The sequence below is a fragment of the Eretmochelys imbricata genome, chromosome 14 (genome assembly GCF_965152235.1).
Source record: "Eretmochelys imbricata isolate rEreImb1 chromosome 14, rEreImb1.hap1, whole genome shotgun sequence".
In the NCBI taxonomy this organism is placed as follows: domain Eukaryota; kingdom Metazoa; phylum Chordata; order Testudines; family Cheloniidae; genus Eretmochelys; species Eretmochelys imbricata.
In genome coordinates, this window is record NC_135585.1 from 50116954 (window position 1) to 50137136 (window position 20183).

Genomic DNA, 20183 nt, shown 5'->3' on the forward strand with positions numbered 1-20183 from the left:
GGGGGGGGAGGGGGTTGGGGGGTTGTGTTTGGGGTTTTTTTTTTTTTCTATTTAGTTGACTAGACTCAGCAAAAGGAGGAAGCAGATTCTCTCTGAAATCAGGCCTGGATTCAGGTAACTGGGTCACCTGAACAACAGACTCTCAGTCCAGTCAGGATTTCAAAAAGAGAAAAGCTTTTGCTGAATATCATAAACTAAATGGCAAAAAAACACCCACCCACCCCATCCAACAACAAAGCCCCTTTTGTTAACATACAGAGACAGTTTCCCACTGAAGATCGTGACCTTCCAAAACAGCAAGGTCATCAGAAGTGATTTGCTCTGTTGTTGCCGCCTGCTAGCCCCGGTCTATGAGAGAGACAAGGTGGAGGATGTTTGATCTTTTACTGGATCAACTTCTGTTGGGGAAAGAGACAAGCTTTCCAGCAACACAGACCTAAAGAAGAGCTTGGTGTCGCTCCAAAGCTCGTCTCTCTCAACAACAGGAGTTGGTCCCCTAAAAGATTTTATCTCCCTCATCTGGTCTGAGTTCATCAAAACTCAAACTTCTGAAAACCAAGAAATACAGATGCACCCTTAACGCTGCCCCCACGGGGCTGTCACTAGTCACCGGGAAATAATCTGGATGCACCCCAGCTGTATTCTTGGTGTGAGGTGTAGCAAGACCAAATGGGAGAGCTGTGACTCCAGGATGAGGGGATAGGAGATTAATTTGAGGGCTTCCTGCTGTCACATGGGGGCTGCATCTTGCCAGAGCCCATGGCCCTCCCACCACACTCTGGCCACTTGTGGCTCACCAAGGGCACCATTTCAGATTTTTGGGGGCGGGAAAAACTTTAACTGTGATTCCAGGCAGGGGTGAAAGTAAGTAGAGGGCCTTACCGGTACGCCAGGTCCCTCCTGGGCAAGGTGGGGGGTGGCTCTGGCCCCTGGAAAGGGCAGGGCGTGGGGTGGAAGGGATGGGACTGGGGACCAGACTCCCGCAGCCAGCTCTTCATGGCCACCACTGCCGCAGCGGCTGGGAGCACTAAGGACTTTTAAATTCCAGGGCAGCTGCCCCTTTTGCTTCCCCCCAACAGTCGCCCTGCCGGTACAGGCAAGCAAAAGGGGCAGCGATGTTAAAAGTGCTGCCCCGGAAGTGCTTAAATGTTGGCCATGTACAGGCCAGTACCGGCAGCCGGTTCTTATCTGTTCACCGTACTGGCCCGCACCAGCCCACTTTCACCTCCGATTCCAGGGGCTACTTAGACACTTGAAATTCTAGGTTTTTTGCAGATAACTTAGGAGTTAGCTGACAGGAGCCCTGTATCTAATTCCTATATAAAGAAAGACAATATATCTACAAACTGCAATTAAAGCCACATTTTCAATATATATCAATTTAGAAAAATCAGGAGATAATAGAGCAAAATATTCCCAATCCCAAGCCTTGAGGTATCAATTCCGGAGCTTTACAAAAGTATCAGAAACACGTTTGATACTTTGTACGCTACCTTTAGTAGACAAAAATAAAATCTGCTTAATTTCTCTAACAGACACATTCTGTGTTACTGCCTTTATCTACTCCGTTTTAGTTAACTGTTTTTCACAACACTAAAAATGTATTTACTTAATTTTAACATACATGATTAAGGTTTTTCTCTCTTTTATTAGGAATGAGAATTTATTTTTCTAATTATTTTGGCATTTTTGTTTACAGATCACAGTCACGTACGCGACTCACTAACTTTTGACTCCATCATTGCTATTAGTATCAGACTTGGAACTTCTATTTTTGGGTGAATTTTAAGTTATTTTATAGATAAAAATACCCTTTGTAAATAAGCAACCTGCATCTGCACAGGATATAAAGTTATGTGTTTCGCTAATTTAAAAAAACAACAACCTGGCACTGCTAAGGTGAGAACAAGCTAAATTTACATTCGAGGAGGATACTATTAGTGGATTGTACCACTTTAAGTAATGAATGACAAAGCACAACATGCTAATAAAAGTAATAATGAGAATTACTCCAGCCAGGACAGATTAGGCATTTTAGAACTCACTCCTCAAAGAATTAAACTGAAGCATAAGAGAGAAACAAAATTATGAAATTCGCAGACCAGTCAAAAAAAAAAAAAACCCTGCACTAACAGCCCTGCAATCGCTAACCAACTTTGAAAGAATAAAATTACAGAGAACATAGGTGCCTTGCTCATTTCAACAGGAAGTAACAACAACAATAATACAAGTGTGTGTTGCGGGAGAGTGTGTGTATCTGGGGAGTGAGAGACAGTGTGTGTGTGTGTGAGAGAGAGACAGCATGCTGTCACTTTAAGCTCAGCACTCACTAGTCTGAAGGCTTGTTCAGACAGCAGCAGCTCCCACTCCTCACCCACAAGCAGCAGCAGAGACTCCTGTCCCCACACCTCAGCTCAGCAGAGACAGGGTACATGGGTGGGGGAGGGGGACACCCCATTATTAGTCCACCCCTGCCTCCACCCCACTCTGCACAGCAGACAGGAGGTTCCCAGGAACAGGGTGGCCAGGGGGGCTCCAAGGCGGGGGTAGGAGGGCTGCAGGAGCAGTGGTGGCTGCAGACGGGAGCAGAGCAGCAGGGAGAGGAGGGGCACCCTGCACCAGAGGTTTCCCCCCATAGAACGGCACCCCTGGGTGGTCACCCATCCACCCACCCCTAAGGCTGGCCCTGATATCAGAGACAACATTTATCAAGAGACACTGGGCACTAGAGGGTCACAGGAACAGCCCTGCAATGCACAAAGCTGAGTGAGGGGCCTAGACTCCCTATACCAGGGGTGGCGCATAGGCCCTGACTCCAGGGCTGGAGCTACAGACGCCAACTTTCCAATGTGCCGGGGGGGCTCACTGCTCAAGCCCATGCTCTGACCCAGGCCCTGCTCCCACTCCACCCCTTTCCCCAAGGCCACTGCCCCTTCCCCCCCACCCCCCCAGCCTCCAGTGCATGTGAAACAGCTGATTGTGGCAGGGAGGAGGCATGGGGAGGAGGAGGAGGCACTGATTGGTGGGGCCCATGACAGGTGGGAGGCCCTGGGGGCTGGAGGGAGGGAGCTGATGGGGGGCTGCTGATATATTACTGAGGCTCAGCTCTACACCAGGGGGTTAGGCAGCAGGTTTCACACCTCAGATAGGGGGAGAGTCCCCAAAGAATGTGCCGAGGGACCCCAAGACTGGAGCAGTGGATGGGCTCTGTTCCAGCCCCAGAGGCTTGAATTATCTGGGGATCCTGGGGCTCAGATGCTTGGGTTCCCCTCACTGCAGTCCGATGGCACCTCACCAGGTCTGGGATACAGACTCACACACCAGTAAACAGAAACCCTCTCAGTGCCCAGCATCCAAACCCCCTTAACTCTGACCAGGTGGGTTCTGGAGACCTGAATGGAGAGGTCTCCCCCTCAGGGCTGCCACATCCCTTTGCCTTGGGCTGAGGGGGGCTCTTTCCTGGGTGCTTCTCCCTGTTCCTGGATAAGAGTCTCTCCCTCCAGGGCTGCCACCTCCTGCTCCCTTTGCCCTGGGGTGGGAAGGTTTCTATTAATGGTTCTTCAAGGGCTGGGGAGAGGTTGTCTCCTGTTCCATGTCTTCCACCGTTCTCTGAAGCCAGGATAGAGCAGCTGGTGGCTTTAACCATAGATACCTGTGGCCAGGAGCTCCTCCGACTCTGCTGATGGGAATAAGGCAGCTCCAGCAGGGGGAGCAGGGAGATGCATCGGGGAGGAGGCAGGAAAGCAGCAAGGTAGACCGGAGAACCCAAGGGGCCTGTCTGTGACTCCATGTTCAGGCTGTTATGGTGCTTGAGAGGTTCACATTTGATACCTAGCGTGGGGTTTGTACCCTGGTTTGTAACTGTTTGCCCTGAGGTTGGTACTCACATTTGTGAGCTACTCCAGACAGTGGAGTTGAACCTGGGTCTCCCACATGCCAGCTGAGGGCTCTCACCGTGGGGGTGAAAGTTATCAGGCAGGTGACATCACAAAACCCACCTCCACCTTCTCCCCACCCCCACACTCACATTGTGTGTGGAGCGAGGCAGGTGCCTGACTCATTCCAGCAAGAAACGCCTCAGGTGCCTGAGCCGCTGACCGTCAGGCGCTGGGTTCCCGTCTGTGGGCGGCTGAGCAGAGACCAACGCACCCCTGCAGCCCCGATTTAGCCATTTGTCGGTGAGAGGGGGCAGGGCTTAGGACACCCCTCCCCCCTTGTCAGCATCTCCCCTTTTCTGCTTAGACGGCTCCCCGCCTAGTGAGCTGGCTTTTGTGAATTGCACTGTAAGGTGCCTCTGATGCCCACTTGCATTGTCTAGGGGGTTTAGGAACCTGACTCAGCTTTGCAGAATGTGATTTTCTGGTTGCCTACAAACTCGGCCCTGTGACGCTCAGCATTGCACACCAAGTCCCTTCATGGATTGTCCCTTGTGCAACCAGTCACCTCTCCGCAGAGCACAGGTGAGCAATTCCTCATTGACATGGGTGTGCACAGGACAGAGGCAGAGCACAGGCTGGTTAGTAACACATCCCAGTAAAACACAAAATTCTCCTCCTAGAGGCGTGATATTCCCTGTGGGGGCAATGGGGACACAACCAAGTCAGGAAGCAAATCCCAGGACTCTACCCTCGACAACTGCAGCTGGGACATTAAAGTGGAACAAACAAGAAGAATTGTTTGTAATGTTTTATTTTACAGTAAATAACGAAAGGCGGTCAGTAAACAGAGCTGAGAAGGAGCCTTAATAACCACAGCATGGCAAGGAGATCCCCAGCTACTGAGAACAGTTTTCTTAATGGCACTAAAATAGCACTAATGGCCAGGAATAAATATAGGGAATTAATGAGTTACAGTCTCACTTTCAGTAACATGTCATAAATCTCTCTCTTCCCTTTCCTTCTCTCCTTTTGTGTTCATTATTCTTACCCTCACTTCTGATCCCTGTTTATTTTCCTGTGTTTCTCCCACTCTCCTCCCCTCCCTGTTACAGATCAGCCTTCATGGCTGCTCCATTCCACCCCCCTCCACCCCCAATTTTATCCCTTCCCCTCTTGCTGCCCCTGGCTGGTTCCCCTGTCAGGGATAGTTTCCTGTCACTCTTCTCAGTTCTATTTTCCACCATTTCTCCTGGACTCTCTCTTTATTCTTGTTTTATTTTCATTCACATTTTCCTTCTTCCGTCTTCTAATTCCCACTGGTTAAACCTGCCCTGTCCCTGCCTCCCCCAGTGCTGCCAACCTCAGGAGTTTAAAAAAATCGTGAGACTGTGCGAATAATGATTTTGTTAAAGTTATACAACGGTTTTTCCAGCAATCTTCACCCCCTACCCATCCTCTCCACCGCCCCCACGTGTGTGTGGGACCATGACAGTGCAACCAGTTGTCCTGAAGTGACTTGGGCCCCTGGGGCAGGAGCTGTGGCTGGGAGGCCCCATGAGATCCAATCCCACAGATCTGCACAAACCGCTCCCTGCTGCTGCTTCTCCCCAGCCCCCCAAACCCTGATTGATTCGTGCTGGGTCCCTGCCCAGCCCCCACCTCTGCCTGTCCCCAGCCCAGCTGTTAGTGTTGCCCACTGCCCAGCCCCCACCTCTGCCCCTCAGGGCCCCTCTGCCCCTCCTGCAGCCCCAGGGGTTCTTTCCCTTCCCCCTCTGTCTCCTGGGGCTGCAGGGAGTGGGGGGGAGCTTCCAGGGGTCATAGAGATGAGGGGCCAGGGGCTGGGTTGATGGGAGTCCTTCAAGGTCATAGAGTCTGGGGTCCTTGAGGCTAGGGAGGCTGATTTCCGGTTCCCCACTCTGCTGTGGGTCTCAGGGACACAGTCGGAGCCGGGTTCCCCACCCCACCCAGAGCCAGGGGCGGATTCTCTCCCCAGGGACGGAGCCCGGCGGGAAAGTGAAGATCGGGGCCTCGTCACCAGCATCGATAAATGTCACCTGCCCCCGGCCACAGTCCAGACAAACCCGGATCCTGCTGGGGGCCCGGCTCAGGGGCAGGGGGGTCGCAGGGGAGGTGAGAGCCCGGAAGTCATCCAACCGCTCCACAGCCCAGATCCCCCCCTCAGGGCTACAGCTGATCTCTCCCTTCCTCCCCACAGACTCTCTGGCCACCCCCACAGCCCAGGATCCCTCACCCCCCACCTCCACCTCCCAGCGATGTCTCCCCGCGGTGAATCCCTCACAGCCCAGCACACAGAACACAGAGTCAAATCTCTCAGGGGTGTCGGGCAGTCGCTGCCGCGTGTCTCCACATCTCACACTTTTCCCACCCTCAGACAGGACGAGGATGGGATGAGCCGTGTCTGGATCCAGAGTCACATTCGCTGGGGAGGGAGAGAATTAGAGCGTTAGGGGCAGAGCTCGGCCCTGGGGGAGGCTGGGGCCATTTCTCACTCTCCCCAGCAGCCCTGTTCTGGCTGGGACAGGCCTGGATCGCAGGGAGCTGCCTCTGTCCTGGGCACCTGAGACTGACCAGGGATGTCACTGCACTTCCTCAGTCTCTGTAAGGAGACCCACTTCATTAGTTTCCCATTTGCTTGCAGAAGCGTCAGCTCCCAGCTACTCCTGTTGATTCTGCTCCATTCCCAGCCTCAGAGACACACCAAGAAAGGGTTTAGTGGGGAGGGAGCAGAGGAAGCAGGTCCAGTTTTGAAGCCCAGAGGAAATCTCCCTCCTCTAATGTAGTCTCCACTCCCAAGGCTGGGAAGAGAGAGGAAGATGCAGCATTGGGGAAGAGCTGATTAACACCAGAGAGTAGGAGGTGGCATTGGGTGGGGTAGCCCCATCCCCAGGCCAGAGAGAAGGGAGGAGCTGGCAGCATCAGAGGGAGAGGATCTCCCCAATCCAGGAAGCAGCTCCAATGGGAGAGCCCTGCCCTGCCTGGAGGAAAGGCAGGATGTTGGAGAAGAGCAATGGGGAGACCCCCTGCACCAGGGTAAAGCAGAGGGATGTGTCAGTCCTCAGGGCAGAGAGCTCTGTTCGGGTGCTGCTCAGGGAGAGTGTTTCTGTTCATTAGCATGGGCATGAACTCAGCACTCAGGTTGGTGTCAGGATTATTTGTGTGATGTCAGCTTGGGATCTCCCCAGCGGTTCCGGCACCTTGGCAGAAGTTGGGGAGGGGGGTACGAGGTCGCAACACCTGTGGCCCTGCCCTCTCCCTGGCCCTGCCCCACTCTTCATCTTCCCGCCGAGGCCCTGACCCTGTCCAGGCTGGGAGCCTTGGCCGCTATGGAGAGCCCCTGACCCTCCACCTTCCCATGTCCACTCTCCGGCGTGCACCACCCAGGGCAGGGGGAGGGTCACTCCAGGAAGAGGAGCAGGGGTGGGGCCACTGAGAGGGAGAAGCACCAGGAAGAAGCTGCACTACACAGGGCGCAGTTGATCAGCCGCCCCTCCATGAAGCACAGCCAATGCTGCGATGCTCCACGCCTGCCCAAGGCTTGCAGTGTGGGGGGCCAACAGGGCCCCCTGCCCCCAAACTATGCCCATGTTAAAAACAGGGTGAGCTTGGCCCCCTGGCCCCCCATGTTCCAGTGCCCCTGGACCCCTCACTGTGAATAGGTTATTTTTAGGGCTGTGTGTGTTGATTTGGTTGGTAACTTTCGTTACAATCTCAGGAAGATGTTTTCACTGGAATTTTCTCCTAATGTAAAGACAATCTCCTGCTGCAAACTCACCCTGTCTGTGTGCTCCTAGGGATTCCAGTGCAGACGGCAGAGTGTCTGGCGGGGGAAAGGAGAAAAGAGACAAGATTTCAGACTTTCGTATTTATAACAGCGTCCCCACTCTGAACGCATAGAACTGTGTTTTCATCATGACAGAGAAACAGATCGAGAGGCCCAGAGACACACTCAGGCATTTCATAGAAACTAACTGAAACCTTCTGTTTCCTCTCTCATTCAGCCATCTCCCAGCAATGGAACCAACGTCCTTTCAGCCTCACAACCATCCCAGGACACACAATCTGTAAGAGAGATTTACTTTTCCCCTCCTCAACCCTGCCACCCTTCCAACTCCAGTTGGTTTGTCTCATTCACTCACGGCCTTTTGTCATAATCTAAACCCAGATCATACAAGGACCCTGGCAGAAAAGTAACTTTACCCACTTTGGTCCCTTTGGCCAGGGGTCAGGCAGCATCATGTTGTGTGACGGACACTTGACAAAATTACCAGAGTTAGTGGCGGACACTGGCGGCGGGTTATGTCATTCAGTCATCATTCAACCCAAAAAATAAAGCACAATTTTCCACACTGAAAAAACCATAACCTAGCTTGTTAATAAATAATAAACAATAGTAATAGTAATAAATTCAACCCAGGTGAGTGTTTTTGAATGTCCCTCACTGCCACAGTCAATATTTTTTTTTGTGGGATGGTGGCATAGAAATAAATATTTCTCCTAAAACCATATTTCAGTGCATTGTTGTCACTAGTCTTTTATTTTTCTTGTTTAAATAATATGTCTGACAGGAGGATGAGTGTCTCCGTGTCTGTGTGTGTGTGTGTCCCACCTCTACACCGCTTACCCCATGTCTCTCCCCTGTCTGTGTCCCTTACATGGGAGATCCCCCATCATGTCACAGGATGTGGGAAGCAGAGGAGGGGGGTTTCTCAGGGGATCAGGGTTTCCCATCGCCTCACTGTGACTAGGGCACCACTCTCCGGGCAGGGGTGATCCCAGGATCAATGGGAACCTCCTCCGTCTCCTGACTAGGACAAAGGGACAAGCTCTGGCTGTGGGTCTGTTGTAAGCGGGGGCCAGGGTGGAACAAATTCTTCGGGGGTGGGGGAAACTCACCTCTGGTGGCTCCCAGAAGTGGCTTCCCACTGTCCCTCATCCCTGCTGCTCCTGGGAAGCTAGGCTGAGGGGATCTGTGCAGCTGGGGGAGGGGTACCAATGAGGGGCTAGTGCTGGCTGTGGGGAGCTGTGCAATATGGAGGTGGCACTGAAGAGCTGGAGCAAGGCTGAGGGGGGCTGTGCAGTGGGGTGAGGCACTGAAGGGCTGGAGCTAGACTGAGGGGGCCTGTGCATCCAGCCACAGAGAAGTTAGCAAAGTCCAATACCCTCTGTGTGGAGACAAGGGTGAAAGTGGCGTGTGCAGAATCAGTGGTAATAAACCAGAGAAGAGAACAATAACATGAAAATATCTTGAACAAAAGAAGCCCTGCCAATGATGTGTTCATGCATGTGTACTGTGTGTCCTATATAAGGTACTTAATATTCATACCACTCAAAAGTGATTGGAGAAGAACTAGTAAATATGCAATTCGGATGTGTCTAATATTGCAGACATTATAAAGGGTAATTAGAGCTTCCTAGGAGAAATCCCCCGTGACCCACCTATGCCCCGGAAGAAGGGAACTGACCAGCAGTTCTTTCTGTATGCGATGGCTAGTAGCAAATATCCCAATGGCTGGTGATGGGGCACGAGTTTGGGAGGGCTCTGAATTAGAGAGAAATCTTTCCCAGTTGTTTGGCTGTTGGGTCTTGCTGAAATGCTCAGTGTCCAACTGACCACAATATTTGGGATAGGGAAGGAATTTTCCACCAAATCAAATTACCAGAGACTCTGGGGTTGATTTTTGCCTTCCTCTGCCATATGGGGCACATATCATTTACCAATTTTAAACTAGAAGAAATGGTGGATTCTCTGGAACTTGAAGTCTTTAAATCATTATATGAGGGCTTCAGTAATTCAGCCAGAGTTTACGGGTAAATTGCAGGAGTGGGTGGGGAAGTTCTGTGGCCTGCAATGTGCAGGAGGTCAGAGTAGATGGATCATGATGGTCCCTTCTGACCTTAAAGTCGATGAGTCATTTCTTACTTTGTAACTGTAATTGAAAAGAATGTTCCTGGTGCAAAGAAAGGTTTGAATTAATCAACCTGAGTGTCTTGGACCCAGATGTCTGGCCTTCTCACCCAACAATTAAATAGAAGCATCATCTAAGGGTGAACCAATTGACCAGCACCATTCTCTTCCCGCAGTCTCAGAGGCTCTTCCCAATTTCCATTCCTAGATCCCTTCTGGGTACCTTTGAATTTCCTCAGAGTCTCCATTAGCACAATAGTTTTCTGGGAGAAATCGCTGACTCGCTCTTCCAGTTCAGGAGAAATCTCCTCTGGCTGCTGGAACTTCCCCTTCTCACACCTGGAGAGAAACAATTTCCCGTGATTATATTTCATTGTGTGACTCATGATAAGTTCTGGCTAGTGAGTCACTGCTCTAATATGCCTGGAGTTCGAATTCCTCGACTTCTCCAATCCTCAGAGCAGGTGCAACACAGCCCATGGCCGTACAACCTTCCCTTCTAAGGACTCCTTAATATTCTTCAACTCTGGTCTGGTGAGCTCAGCTCTGGGGACAAAAGGGGAATAGAGTCTACATGGCCAATTCACTCCTTGGCCTCCACGCTCTGAGGGACAGGAGATTCCTACGTAAAGTGCTGTAGAAATCTGTCCACTAGAAACTAAACTGAGACACCAACTCCCCCCTCCCCAGCTCATTCCACACAGCTCTCCAAACAGTCCTCAGGCTGGGAAAAACTCAGGTGGGAAAGACTCTTAACCACTGCTGCCTTGGGCTGAATGGTAACCAGGGGCCCAGTAGTGACAGGCCCATATTCCATCCCCACAATCCTGAGGCAGCCACTCCCCCAGGGATGTGACATCTTGAGGAAACACTTGAGGTCAGTCTTTCCCACTGAATGGACAATTCCAGAGTCTTCTGTACCAGCGTGAGAACCTCAGGATGAAGTGGATCAGAGAGATCGGTATCCGACTTTTGATCTTCCCCACACATTTTTCAGTAGAGCCCTGGGGAGATGTGGTGCTAATATCACCACCAAGCTCTTTCCCAGATTTGTGAGGGGGAGCAAGAGAGAGCCACGTACCTGCTCAAGGTGCTTCTGACATCCTAGAGGAGAGAGAGAGAGAGAAAAGAATCTCAGTCCCATCTGACACATACAGGGGATCTCAGGGAAGGGATTTAGCAAATATGGGGAAGGGAGGCCCTGCCCTGGCCACTATACTCCAGTGCTAATAGTCTCACCTGGAGGAATTCACTTGCTGGCTTCTGACACTTCCCCTCCATCTCACTGATCAGCTCACTAAGATAGGAAATCTCCTCTGAGAGTTTGGTGATATTTTCATTGTGTATCTTCACAATCTCCTTGTCCAGCTTTTCCAGCTGGGCCAGCAGGAGTCGCTCTTGTTCCTCCAGGAACTGCCGCAGCTGCTGAAATTCAGACACAATCTTCTGCCTCTCGGTTTCTGTCTGTTTCTAGAAGAAATAAGGAAAGGGCTGGTCAGGGACATGGATGGAGCCCGGGGTCCTTTCATGTAGAGCTGAGTGTGCAGTAGAAGTGGAATGGGTCTTGGGGAAAGAAGTGGAATGGGAGCAGGGCCGGGGGTAGAGTGGGGAGTCGAGCCCCCACCGGCTGGAGGCGAAGTCTGCACCTATGCCTGTGCGTACTAGGCTGAGGACTCTCACACCTTCCGCTATGGCCCCTGCATCCCTCTGAAAGGGAGGTTTCCATGTCTGTCATGGTCAGCGTATTCTGCTATTCATGGTCTCTGTGAATTCAAACCCAGAGCAGCAGGAGGCAGGACTCAGCACTACACTGACACAGATGCCACGGAAGAAAAAGGAACAAACACGTTAATAATGCACAAAATGACCAGACACCGTGGACAGCACCTCTCGGGGACATTCAGTTCACTTGGGGAGGATTTCTGGGAGAGCCACAAGGGCTAGACATTAACTCATCAGCTGAAATGGAAGCTTTGGGCTTGTCTACACATGAATCTAACCCAGCAATCCACGATCATGGAGAAACACACACAAGTCCACGTTCCCCAAGGCCACACAGGAATCTGCCTCCAAATGGACCTCCCACGGCCAGTCCCTGTCAATTAATAACAACAGGCACCTTAGCTGATACTCCCGCCTTTTCCCCTCGCTAGTCATTTTAAATCCCAGAAGCTTTTCTCTATCTTCCCTCAGAGTCTTCAGATGGGCCGGGATTTTTTCCTGAAGAACCATAAAGGATTTGAGAGGTTTCATTTAGATGCCTGAGAGGGGTGTGGAGCTGGGTGTTTTTCCACCCAAAACCCAAGATGATTGTTGGTGAATCGCTTTGCCACATCAGGACCACCAAGGAGATGAAACCTTATTAATGCAGACTGGAAGCGTGTCATATTCTGACTTGTTACCCATTCAGGTTCAGGTATTTTAAAAATTAGAGAGAGATCTCAATTATAACCAAGCTTTATTGGTATCTATGAATTCATTAGTGGTACAGCGCGTAACAGGACACTAGAGTCACATGGGGATGACTCAATAAATCTGGGTTTGAGAAGGTTTAATAACAAAATGATACAAATCCCAGAAGCCACCAGGTCCCTGGAGGTTGCTTTGTCCAGTGAAAAAGAGGCAGGAGGAAACTGAGGATGCAGGAGGACACCTGTGGGGCGGGGGGGGGGCAGGAGTGGGGGGTGGTACTTTGATGCAGAAGGATGCAGGTGGGGGTGTGCTGACAAAGGCGGGGGTGGGCCCAACCAGGCCGAGTAATACAGTTGGGGGTGGGCCCATGCAGGCAGGAATGGGAACGGGCTATGTTCGGGGAAAGCCTCAATGGCCACCCTAATTAAATAGGCTGATTTGTCTGAAGAACGGTTGGGGTTTGCCCCAGTGCTGCCCTAAACCCTTTCCGTGGCAATGCCCCCTGGGCAGGTCCGCCCCCTGCTCCAGCTCACCTCCGCCTCCTCCCCTGAGCTCGCCGCCGTGTCCCCACTTCTCCCCCTTCTCTCCCAGCGCTTGCTGCTGCCGCGAAACAGCTGTTTCATGTGAGAAGCGCTGAGAGGGAGTGTGGAGAAGGATAATGCGGTGCGCTTGAGGAAAAGGCTGGAATGGGGGTGGGGAAGGGGTGGAGTCGGGGCGGGGCCTGGGTCGGGAGGGGCACAAGCACCCACCAGTGCCAGGGAAAGTTGGCACCTATGGCCCCAGAACCTTTAAATCGCGGCTGGAGCCCCAGGCGGCACGGCCTGGGCAGTGCTGAAGGGCTGCCTGGGGTAGACTAGCCCCAGTCCCGCCCCTTCTCCCTGAGGCCCTGCCCCTTCCCGAGGCCCAGAGCTGCCCCCCAATCCCCCCCCCAGCCTTGCCCAGAGGCCTGGCAAGTCTGTCAGCAGCCCTGGTGTCAGGCAACTTGTGATGCCGTTAACCTGTAATTAAAATCCAAAGCTCTGACCCATTAGACTGAACGGCAACTCTGTATCTTGTCCCACCGGACAGCTTCCTGGATGGGAACCACCGTGTGAGCTCGGTGAGCCCAGGGCAGATGTGAAACCAGACACATTGAAGTTAGATCCTCTTCACATAGAACAATTTCAGAGCCTCTTCCCTCCTGCCCCCTGTGCAGCCTCTACACTCAGCTGTTCCTATGGGGGCAAGCCCCCAGCCCCTGAGCAACCCCAACCTCCCACCCACCCGCTGAGCGGACAGCACATGGCCCCAGCCTCCCCAGCCTGAAGCCCAGGCAGCCCCAGGAGACTGAGGGTCCAGGAGCCGCGGCGGAAGCAGGGGGGTGCCTGGGGGCGGGGCTACGCCTGGCAGGTTGGGAAGGCATTGCCTTGCCCTGCCTCTGATCCCCGCCTCCCAGGCTGTCAGGGGTGTGGTGAGCGCAGCTCGTGCCTTCCCTGCCTGGCCTGGCAGCAGCACGGACACATCCTGCTTCAGCCCTGTGTGTGAGGAACGTGCCTCCCAGGGAGCTCCAGTGCCTACGGGCCTGGCTCCACCGGCAGATGGAGAGCGCTGGGAGTTAAACCAGCCCTCGGGGAGCGCAGCAGGGAAAGCGCTGCCGTGCGTCCACACTGACAGCTACAAGCCCACTGGCGTGGCCACATTAGCAGCTCTTACAACGCCACAGAGAGCAGTGCATTGAGGGAGCGATATGCCAGCAAGGGGCTGCAACGTGCTTTTCAAATGGGGTGGGGGGGTTGGGATGGAGTGTGACAGGGAGTGTGTTGTGTGTATGTGGGGGGGGGAGAGAGTGGGTTTTCGGGGGGCTGAGAGCGTGTCAGCAGGCTGTCTTGTCAGTTCAGACAGCAGCAGACACCCTCCACCCCCGCCCTGCCTCTCTCTCTCACACAGGCACAGCGAGCAGCTTTCCACACTACTGGCTGCTTTGTCTTGGAGCAGAGAAGCAGCCGGTTGTCAGACACGGAGCTTTGAAAGGGGATATCCGCATTCCTACAGCCCAGTGAGTTCAAAACAGTGACAAGAGTGGCCACTTGACTTAAAGGGATTACGGGACCTTTCCGGAGGCCGATCGCAGCGCTGTAATACAACACCTCGTTCACACAGACGCTGGGCGTTTCAGCCGGGGCACAGCAAGCATTACGCTTCTCGCAGGGGTGGATTACCAGGAGCGCTCCACCTGCAGAGTCCAGGCGCTCGACGTGCCTTGCCAGTGTGGATGGGTCGTGAGTTAGGCTGCCTGTGGCTGCTTTAATGTGCTCTAACTTGCAAGTGTAGCCAGGCCCCATGTCTCCCTAATGACAGGCTTTGTGCCTGCCATCAGTGGCCAAGGCTCCCTGCACCTGCCCAGAGGAAGGAGACTGCGGGGGGTGGGGAGATTTAGGTGGTTCCAGAGATCAGGGAGAAAATCTGGGAAATTAGGAGATTCTGTGGCTCTGAGAGACTGAGTCTGAAAAAGAAAGAATTTCCCAGATCCCCAGTGTTTCCTACCTTGTATTTCTGGGCAGCCTCCTCCAGGAGAAGCACTGGGTGAGTTCTGTGCTCTGAGGATCTCTCACAAACCACACACACGGCTTCCCCGTGCTCATCACAGAACAGATCCAGGGCTTTGCCGTGTCTCTCACACAGATTCTTTTTTCCTGGTTTGAAATCCAGTTCTTTGATTTTTTCCGCTATATTTGCTAGCTGATAGTTTTTTCGGAGAGTCCCTTTCGGGATTCGGGCTCTGCAACTGGGGCAGCACAAGGGGTCAGAGTCCAGCTCTGCCCATTTCTCGCAGTACTGAGTGATGCAGACCTGGCAGAAGTTGTGCCCGCACTTTATGGTGACTGGGTCCCTCAGATATTCCAGGCAGATGGGACATTTGGTTTCCTCTTGGATTTCCCTTACAGGAGCCCCTGAGGCCATGGCTGCTGGGATCTCTAGGCTTCTGTTCTCTCTGCTTCCGCTCTGGATCATAAATTGTTTTGTTGATAGTGGAAATATACAAATAAATAAATAAAATGTTAGTTTTTATTCCATTCGATTTGTTTCATGAAAGACATTCTTTTGAGTTGATTCATTAAAAAAATAGAATGGTAAAAATGAAACAAAAATAATTTTGTTCAAAAATAGTGATGAAAAATAATTTCCCTGGGTTAACCATGCCCAAAGATTTGCTCATGACAATGAGGTTTTTCACACGGCAGAGAACAATCTGTCTCACAGTATGTTATATTGCCTCTCTCACAGGCATGTCATCAAACCTTCCCTAAACACAGGACGAGAAATCACCCCTGCTACCCTCTCTTCCATACCTCTGTGGCCACAAAAAATACAGGGCAACGTGAACTTGCCCGCGGGATAACAATCTTACCCTGGATACACACAATCAGTTGGTACCAAAGTCCCTGTTTAAGATGCTTAAGTCTCAGTTTCAAAAGCACTTCAATGCAGAAAATTCCTAATGAATCCTATAGGTGCCTAAACTCACTCAGAGCAGTGGTGTCAGATCCGGGAGGGTCCAGGGGGGCCATGGTCTCTGCACTTTTTAATATGGGCATAGTAGCCTTGGGAAGGCAGAAAGCAACAGAGGCAGGGGCTGCGATTCAGAGTGGAGGAGCTGATCATGCCCTGCCCACTGTTCCTCCTCTTCCCCCTGAGGTCCCGTCCCCTGGCCAGGCTGAAAGCCAGAGCCGGGCTGTGCTAACAGGGAGCCTGGGCTGCTGTGGGGAGCCCCATGTCCTCCATCTGCTCAGCAGCTCTGCTGAAGTGGGGCCCTGAGAGGTGGAGTGTGGGTGGCGCCATGCCTGGCCATTTGGGGAAACTCAGCCTCCCCTACCCTCCGCCAGTGGGTGGGGCCCAGTCTGGTAGCATCCTCTGAGTATGCCTAAAGGATCAGACCTTGCAGGTAAGTTCACACAAAACACCTGGGGGCAGTGGGGAGCTAAGAAGAGAGGGAGAGAGGAGGAGCTCCGGCATAACTTTTATCCCAGGACTTAGGGCACTCCCCTGAGATGTGGGACCCCTCTGCTTCACGTCCCCCCAACTTCAAAGTGCTGCCTACACAGCTGTTTTAGAGCACTAATGCAAGCTCCAGTTTGTCATCCCAGGCTGGGAGGCTCAGCGCCATGGACTGTGTAGATGAACCCCAGGGGCCTCTCTCGCCTCATTCTTTTTATTAAAGATTGCTTACAGTATGGTTCTAAACTTTAATATACAATCTTTGAACCTTAAAATTCCACCTGTACACTAAAGTGAATTGCACTGAATATCATTAAATCCCTGAATCCTTCTAAAATAGACATTGCTTTCCTGCATAACAGGTGGGCCCAGGTCACCAGCTGGCTTCACTCAGCATAGCACCATGAAAGTTAATGTAGCTACTAGAGATGGATGGAGAAAAACAATTCAATTTTGCAACAACTTGGAAGGTTTCAGAATTTGGTTTTGGTCCACATTGGAATGAAAACAGAACCCTTTTGTGAAACTGAATTATGTTAAAATGGGTTGTTGTTTTTCTCTCTCTGTAAGCGATTGGAGTGTCCACCTTGAACCTCAGAAATGTTACCACTGAAAACTTCATCATAATTTATGTTCCTGATAAATGTTTTGGCTTTCGCAAAAGGAACTTTTTCAGTGAAAAGATGTTCAGTTGAAAATGTTCCAACCAACTCTAACAGTTACACTGATTTCTGTCAGCGGAGGGACTTGGAGCCGAGAGTTTTAAGGGATCCAGTGTGACATTCTACTTTTTCTAATTCCTAAAAGTGTCAAAACACTGATACAGAGACAGCGCAGTACTTACAGCCCATTTTTGCAGAACCAATACATTGAATTGGTTTCTACAAGCATCCACATTTTTGGTTCCAAACTACACTTAACCTTATAAACTTTTGAGTTCCCCCCTCACTGTGATCTCAAATGTACCTCAGAGTTCATTCTCACGCTGTCCTGACCCTCACATGTTATATTGTCATTATGTTATATCAAATATGCCAGAACTTAAGTAGAGCAGCACATCTACAAATGTTGTAAAATCATTTAACAATGGAAGATCAGCATTTCTAGCAATGTTGGATCATTTGCAGAGGTGCTAACGAGGAATTTGACATTATTTGTGCAGGTAGACAATGGCCCAAGTAATTGTGTACTTGAAATGACATATGTGGGCAACTGAGCCAAAAAGAAAAGAACAATTAGTCTATAAAAATCTCCTTTCCCATAGGAATGATGGTTCTTTTATGTGGAATCCTGCTCTCCCTGTGTGCACTGAATTATCACAGATGACACTGGGAAATCTATGTATGAAGGGAAGCAGAGAACCAGAATTTCAGAAGGTGAAGAATTTTGCCCATAAGTGTCTTTTTCTTTGATTTTTTTTCTTACAGAAGAGCATTCAGAATTTGTTCCAAAGCCCATTGAAGTCAACAGAAAGACACCTGTTGATTTCAATGGACTTTGAATAAGTCCCTAAATAAAAAGGTGAACTGTTTCTTTAAGATATGGCTTTTAGTTTGGCATCAGTTTATCTAGGAGGACTTTAACCTTACTGCAAAGCTAGGAACTGTTGATAGAGTAGATAAGATGATGCTTTCCTTCAGTTTGGCACGAAGTGTTGTTAAATACCGGGGTAGGCGTTGCTTGGGCTACGCACAATTTTGTGGTAAGACCAGTATTTTTAGTCTGGTAATTTCCCTTTGCCCTCCTTCAGTCCTATTCCTTCTGGTTTGTGCATGCATAAGCATGAAAGTTACGAATCATTAGAAGGCAATGACATTGCAAAATCCCAAGAAAAATACTACTGTTAATGAGAATTGTGCATGTAACCCCCTGCTTACTTCAAGGACAATTCTGTACTATGACACTGTCAAATATAAAAAATAAATGAACCAGATAGCTGAATAATAAGTAAGTTCACCAGAAACACACATTTTTGAATCTTAAGGACACAATGGGTCAAAACCTCAGCAGGAGTAAATCAGCATATTTCCATTGACTTCAGTGCAGCAAAATTAACTCACCTGGTTGGGTCTTCTGAGAAGTTTAACATCTCCCAGGTGTGGTCAGACTTGGCTCCTCTAGCTGGGACAGTCCCATGCTCGGTGACTGTTCCCGTCGGTAACGGAGGCGGCTCAGCTCATTCTGGCGATCGAGGAGCTGCAGTTTTGTCTCGGGGCTTCTCCGGGGAAGGTTGTGAACAGAAACAGGGTTTGTTCCGATCGATAAACGTGCGCTCAGCTCGCGGCCTTCACCCGGGGACAGTGAAAGTAACACTGGAAATTGCCTCAGTCCAACCCCTGTCCCGGGGGGAGGGGAGAGTCTTCTCTGAAAGACACAGCCCCAGTCCCGCGGGGCCGCCAGTGGGGGGAAACCGGAACTTTCTGTTACAATTTAACATACAGGGGCTTTGTTGTTGCGGGAGAGGGGGGGTTGTTTTGGGGTTTTTTTTTCTATTTAGTTGACTAGACTCAGCAAAAGCAGGAAGCAGATTCTCTCTGAAATCAGGCCTGGATTCAGGTAACTGGGTCACCTAAACAACGGACTCTTAGTCCAGTCATGATTTCAAAAAGAGAAAAGCTTTTGCTGAATATCATAAACTAAATGGCAAAAAAACACCCACCCACCCCAACCAACAACAAAGCCCCTTTTGTTAACATAAAGTGACAGTTTCCCACTGAAGATCGTGACCTTCCAAAACAGCAAGGTCATCAGAAGTGATTTGCTCTGTTGAGGCCGCCTGCTGGCCCCGGTCTATGAGAGAGACAAGGTGAAGGATGTTTGATCTTTTACTGGATCAACTTCTGTTGGGGAAAGAGACAAGCTTTCCAGCAACACAGACCTAAAGAAGAGCTTGGTGTCGCTCCAAAGCTCGTCTCTCTCAACAACAGGAGTTGGTCCCCTAAAAGATTTTTTCTCCCTTACCTGGTCTGAGTTCATCAAAACTCAAACTTCTGAAAACCAAGAAATACAGAGTTAAGGTACAGGCCGGTGCACCCTTAACGCTGCCCCCATGGGGCTGTCACTAGTCACCGGGAAATGATCTGGATGCACCCCAGCTGTATTCTTGGTGTGAGGTGTAGCAAGACCAAATGGGAGAGCTGTGACTCCAGGATGAGGGGATAGGAGATTAATTTGAGGGCTTCCTGCTGTCACATGGGGGCTGCATCTTGCCAGAGCCCATGGCCCTCCCACCACCCTCTGGCCACTCCTGGCTCACCAAGGGCACCATTTCAGATTTTTGGGGGCGGGGAAAACTTTAACTGTGATTCCAGGCAGGGGTGAAAGTAAGTAGAGGGCCTTACCGGTACGCCAGGTCCCTCCTGGGCAAGGTGGGGGGTGGCTCTGGCCCCTGGAAAGGGCAGGGCCTGGGGTGGAAGGGATGGGATGGGGACCAGACTCCCGCAGCCAGCTCTTCATGGCCACCACTGCCGCAGCGGCTGGGAGCACTCAGAACATTTAAATTCCTGGGGCCCCTCCAGGGCAGCTGCCCCTTTTGCTTCCCCCCAACAGTCGCCCTGCCGGTACGGGCAAGCAAAAGGGGCAGCGATGTTAAAAGTGCTGCCCCGGAAGTGCTTAAATGTTGGCCATGTACAGGCCAGTACCGGCAGCCGGTTCTTATCAGTTCACCGTACTGGCCCGCACCAGCCCACTTTCACCTCCGATTCCAGGGGCTACTTAGACACCTGAAATTCTAGGTTTTTTGCAGATAACTTAGGAGTTAGCTGACAGGAGCCCTGTATCTAATTCCTATATAAAGAAAGACAATATATCTACAAACTGCAATTAAAGCCACATTTTGAATACATATCAATTTAGAAAAATCAGCAGATAATAGAGCAAAATATTCCCAATCCCAAGCCTTGAGGTATCAATTCCGGAGCTTTACAAAAGTATCAGAAACACGTTTGATACTTTGTACGCTACCTTTAGTAGACAAAAATAAAATCTGCTTA

At 50.9% G+C, this 20183-nt stretch overlaps 1 protein-coding gene across 1 annotated transcript; it reads right to left on the reverse strand.

The window, feature by feature from the left end:
* Positions 1–5756: 5756 nt before the first annotated feature.
* LOC144274526 (zinc finger protein RFP-like) lies at positions 5757–15175 on the reverse strand. The gene is made up of 7 exons (XM_077833404.1): positions 14740–15175; positions 11931–12024; positions 11044–11276; positions 10886–10908; positions 10028–10143; positions 7672–7716; positions 5757–6318 (listed from the first exon to the last, which is right to left on the reverse strand). Exons 1-7 carry the CDS (start codon positions 15154–15156, stop codon positions 5807–5809), a joined length of 1440 nt encoding a protein of 479 aa, XP_077689530.1. The 5' UTR covers positions 15157–15175; the 3' UTR covers positions 5757–5806.
* Positions 15176–20183: the final 5008 nt, after the last annotated feature.

What these genes read in the sequence shown, in the direction of transcription:
- LOC144274526 (XM_077833404.1), bottom strand. Translation starts at nt 15,156, where the DNA reads ATGGCCTCAGGGGCTCCTGTAAGGGAAATCCAAGAGGAAACCAAATGT. An exon ending in AGGCTGCCCAGAAATACAAG is followed by an intron (nt 12,025 to 14,739) that starts GTAGGAAACACT and finishes ATGGTTCTTCAG; the next exon opens with GAAAAAATCCCGGCCCATCT. An exon ending in CCTAGGAGCACACAGACAGG is followed by an intron (nt 6,319 to 7,671) that starts GTGAGTTTGCAG and finishes CTCCCTCCCCAG; the next exon opens with CGAATGTGACTCTGGATCCA.